At 51.8% G+C, this 4282-nt stretch overlaps 1 protein-coding gene across 1 annotated transcript in view; it reads right to left on the bottom strand.

Moving 5' to 3' along the window:
* Positions 1-82: 82 nt before the first annotated feature.
* Positions 83-4282, bottom strand: part of RHBDF2 (rhomboid 5 homolog 2) — a 23765-nt gene continuing 19565 nt past the window's right edge. The window contains exon 17 of the mRNA XM_019503041.1: positions 83-1720. Within this exon, the coding sequence (XP_019358586.1) occupies positions 1301-1720 (420 nt within the window). The 3' untranslated portion in view covers positions 83-1300. The remainder of the gene's footprint in view (positions 1721-4282) is intronic.

The following is a 4282-nucleotide window of genomic DNA, read 5'->3' as shown; positions in this document are numbered from 1 at the left end:
GTAATCAGAAGCACCTCTGAAAGTCAGATTCCTAATGACACTGGAATAAGTGAACTTAAGTCTTTTTTTTTTTTTTTTTTAATTAAATTAGAGTTTCCTGCGATAGGAACAGCCATCCCACAATCTGGTTTCTAAGACCCTATTCAAAAGGGGGAAGCAGAGCTCTTCAGACTGACTCTGCGTCAGCTTGCAACGTGTCACTAAAACGCCGACCCCTAGAATCGTGCAACAGCTTTGTTCCTCCAACGGGGCTGCTAGAACAGCGACTCCTATTCCTAAAGGCCACGCGAGAATTCCCAGTCTTGTACCCAAGAGAGCAGCAAGTTCAGGCATTATGGCTGATCACTGCTGTTTTCCCCTAAAGTGTTATGATGTAAGAAAAATATCTGCATATAAAAAGTACCCCCTGCAAAATGGGGCGAAGAGTTCACAGTACGATTCACAGTACCTGCAAGGCACTGCGGCAGGGTATGCTGCTACAAATTCTGGAGCTCCTATCTCATGCCATGAGGCATGAGAAAAACTAAGAGGAGGAGAGGACTGCAGGACAAGGAGACCAGGGCCAAACATGCAGCAGATTAAAAAAAAAGGCAGTTTGCTGAAGGCCCAGATATGGACATCTGGTCAGAAAGGTGCTTTCAAAGCCAGCCCTGAATCACCTCTGCCTTGGGGATTCAGTTTCAGGAGGAAGGATCCAGCAGGTCCATGCCAGAAGGATCCATCACTGAAACCTCCACCAGGGGTGTTGGGGGGAGGGGGGAATCAGAAGAGCTGGTTAGGGCTGTTCTACATAGTAGTCCTCAGGGGCAAATCTCCCATGACTGAAAGCAGAGTCTGGGGCACAAGGTATTTCCCCACTTGGGAACAAAAGCACCAAAATGCACCCCAGCTACTCTCAACCCTCCAGCAGACAGGCTGGGCTCCAGGCCTGCTGATTATGGCTTTTTGGTGCTGGATGTCCCACGTGGTTCTGAACAGGTGCAGATCCACCCCTCCCTACCTCCAGCATTTTAACCAGAAGCACAGCCCCACTTCCCTGCCTTCCCACCCCATCAGAATAACAGCACCTGCCTGGCAGTCTGTACAACTGCTAAGGGACAGGTCAAGCTCCAAGGGAGTCCTGTACCAGAAGCAAATGTCTTGCAGTTCCATATGGCAGGCAGGAAGGCCGGGGCACTTGGAGGCACCGCTCTTTCCATGTTAGTCATATTCTGACCTGAAGTTGCAACCCAGTCACTATTAAAATCCACTTGGTTCCAAATTTCCTGTTAAAAAAGAAATCTCTGCCCCATCCTAGGGGTCAATGCAACACCTGGTCCAGGTCGTACTTCTCACAGAACTTGCTGGTGAAGGGCAGGCAGGTGAGATGCTCAATCCAGTGCCAGTTGATGGGGTACACATAGAGCCAGACAACCAAGGAGGCAAAAAGCCCTGTGAACACCACCAGGGAGACGATGATCATGACCCGCTTGCGGTACTTGTCCATGGTGCCGAAGGTGATGTAGGGGAGGAAGGCGAAGGACAGCAGGAGGCCACTGAGGAAGCCAAATATGTGTGCGATGTTGTCTATCCAGGGCAGGAGACCACAAACAAAGAGAAAGAGGACAATCCCAGAGAGGTTCAGAAAAGCTTTCCAAGGCTTCTCCAGGACCTGCCAGCTCTGGAAGAGCTCTACGAAGAGGCAAGCTAGCAAACCAAACTGGGATCCTGCTGGGCCAACCTAGTAGAGACAAAGGAAATGGAAGAGGGATTTACAATGGGCTCTGCTCAAAAAAAAACAGTCTACTTGGAGGAGTCAAAACAGTGGGGGGAGGAGGAGTTTGGAGACCTGGGCTCTACTGCTTATGCTGTCACTGGCCTGCTGTGACACCTTGGCCAGGTCAGTAAGCTACGTCCCCTCCCAAACCTTGATGACTGGAACAGAGGCAGAGGGCTGGTCCAACAGTGAGCATTGCAAAGGCTCACTGACCTTGACTAATGCCTGCACAGGTGTCAATCATTTAAATCCCAGTGAGGTAGAACTAATGACTGCTCCCTGCAACAAGGCAGAGCAGAGGCCACTCATCCAGCACCAAGTGAAGGCAGTATTTGGTATGACATTGGTTCAGTGGTGATCACTTTTCTTGATACAGCCATTATCCAAGGCAGCAGGCAGCTGTGGAGGACAAGCCAGATCCTACCATCTTGTCTCTTCAGACTTGCTGTAGTTCCCCAGGCAGGTGCGTGAAATGTGAAGAGCGCCAGCTACATCCCCAGAGCCAGGAATGAGCTAGGATGGAGGGTTTTTGTTTTTTTTTTGGATGTTCAAGCACACAGAAACTGGGTTCTGCAGCAGATGAGGGCCCTGGCTGCTCTCAAAAGCCCTTTAAAGGGCTCAGCACAAGGGACTGGCATAGAGATGCACGTTACCTCCTACTGCTTGGCCTTTGCTCTCTGAGCAGGGAGGCCAACCCCAGAACCTGGTCCAGAGCAAATGCATAGAAGCAGGACTGGTAGCCTGGTATTATTTTTCAGTTTGCTTTCTACAACAGGTGAGGAGGAAAGAAGAAACCTACTGACTTCATCAGGAGGACTGGGATGGAGGTAAAGCCAGCTGTGGCACTCCCTGCCTCTCAGCTTGAGAAGAAACACTCTGCTGCAGTGAATACAAGAGGTGAGAGGTGGAGGGTACGAGAGGAAGAAAGAAACAGCCAGACAGATTTACTGGACAGATAGCTGCCATCAGAGCGGATGCAGGGGCTGCTCTGACCTGCTGAGAAACTGCTGCAAAAAAAGACAACATGGGCCTCCAGAGTCTGTACCGCTGATAGCTCAGCAGCAGCTGTGTTCCACAGCAGGTCCAAGCCTCCTGCCCAGCCCACGGGCTGACTCTCCACTGCTCCCACCTGACACGCCAAGGGAGGGATTAGCTGTGTGCAAGCTGGTTTTAAGCCCAGCAGGAACTGGCGGCTGGCAGATTAGCCATCTGCTTCTCATGTAAAGCCATGGAGCATGTGCCTGCTCACATGCAGGGGCTGGGGCAGAGCGGGCACGTGTAAGCCCCACACGTGGAGGCAGGGGAGGCTGCGCCCCTGGGGTATTAGAGAAGACAGAGGGGATGCAACTTGGATGACAAGCTCCACCAGCATCTACTGCACCAAGCTTTGGTGCTGAGGACTCCTGGCCAGTGTGAGAGAAAAGAAACAAGCTTGATCCCTGCTGGCCATGAGTCTGGGGAGGGATCTGGGTTTAGGCGGACAGTGGAATGGGCCAGTTTAGGTTAAACATTGTCATCCATTTACAGAAGACTCCAGGTCTACGTTACCCCCGGGTGCATGCTCCGAGGTGATGTCCAGGTTCCCTACGCTCTCTGTAAATGGTCCAAGGCAGTTCAGAGCCATGGAGGCCTCCAGCCCCCACGACCATGGCCCATGAGGAGAATAGATGAATCTAACCCTCCCTCCTTCATATGGGGTGAAGTTGCAGTGGAGAGTCAGTGCTGAAACAAACAACTACCTCTTCAGCAGACACTGCCCTTAGCATTTTAGGGGAAGGACTACTATGATAGCCCTGTCTGATGGCCTCCATCTCTCAGGGATGTGGCCGTCTCCTCTCCCTTCTGCCCTAAAAGGGTAGGGTAAGGCAAGGCTTGTAAAGAGATAAAACTTCAAAACCATGGCATGCAGTGGGTAGTCAATGAGTGCCCACAACCACCTCACCTGTGATGGCAGAATAGGTGGAGACTCTGCTAAGAGGCTGCCTCGAGGTGGGGCCTAGGGCTGTTCTTCTGGGAGACTTCTCCAGGTCAGGCAGTGGATGGTGGGGTTGGGGCATGCCAGGCTGGCAAGGAGCATGAGCCAAAGAAAGGCAACATCTACCTCAGACTAGGGTCACAGATTAATCCCTCCAAAACCTCCTTCCTTGCCCTGGGAGCTAGAGCTATTGATTTAAGGAGCTGAGAAGCCAGACCCAAAAACTCCACCTCTCCCTCTGCTCCATCCTGAAGCTAATCCCATCATCCACTGCCCTTCAAATCACCAGCCACCAAGGCCATGCTCCTGAGCCAGGGGGCAAGTGGAGGTAGCTTTACTGTTACAGTGAACGAGTGTCCCCAGAAGCCCCATTAGCAAGAGCAGTGCCAGGTAGAGGATACCAAGGGAAAGCAACTGTCAGCTGAATCAATGGGGGGAGAAGGGGAAGGTAGGGGGGAGACATTAGGAGGGATATCAAATGAAGTCAAGACATGAAGTTAGGAGCAGCCTTTTCTTCCCATGGAGACTCTTCTTTATCACCCCCCCCCCCC

This window comes from Gavialis gangeticus, unplaced genomic scaffold (assembly GCF_001723915.1).
Source record: "Gavialis gangeticus isolate Ggan-Ray unplaced genomic scaffold, GavGan_comp1, whole genome shotgun sequence".
NCBI classification, from domain to species: domain Eukaryota; kingdom Metazoa; phylum Chordata; order Crocodylia; family Gavialidae; genus Gavialis; species Gavialis gangeticus.
The sequence above is the reverse complement of the archived record's forward strand: the minus strand, read 5'-3'. Positions and strand labels throughout refer to the sequence as shown.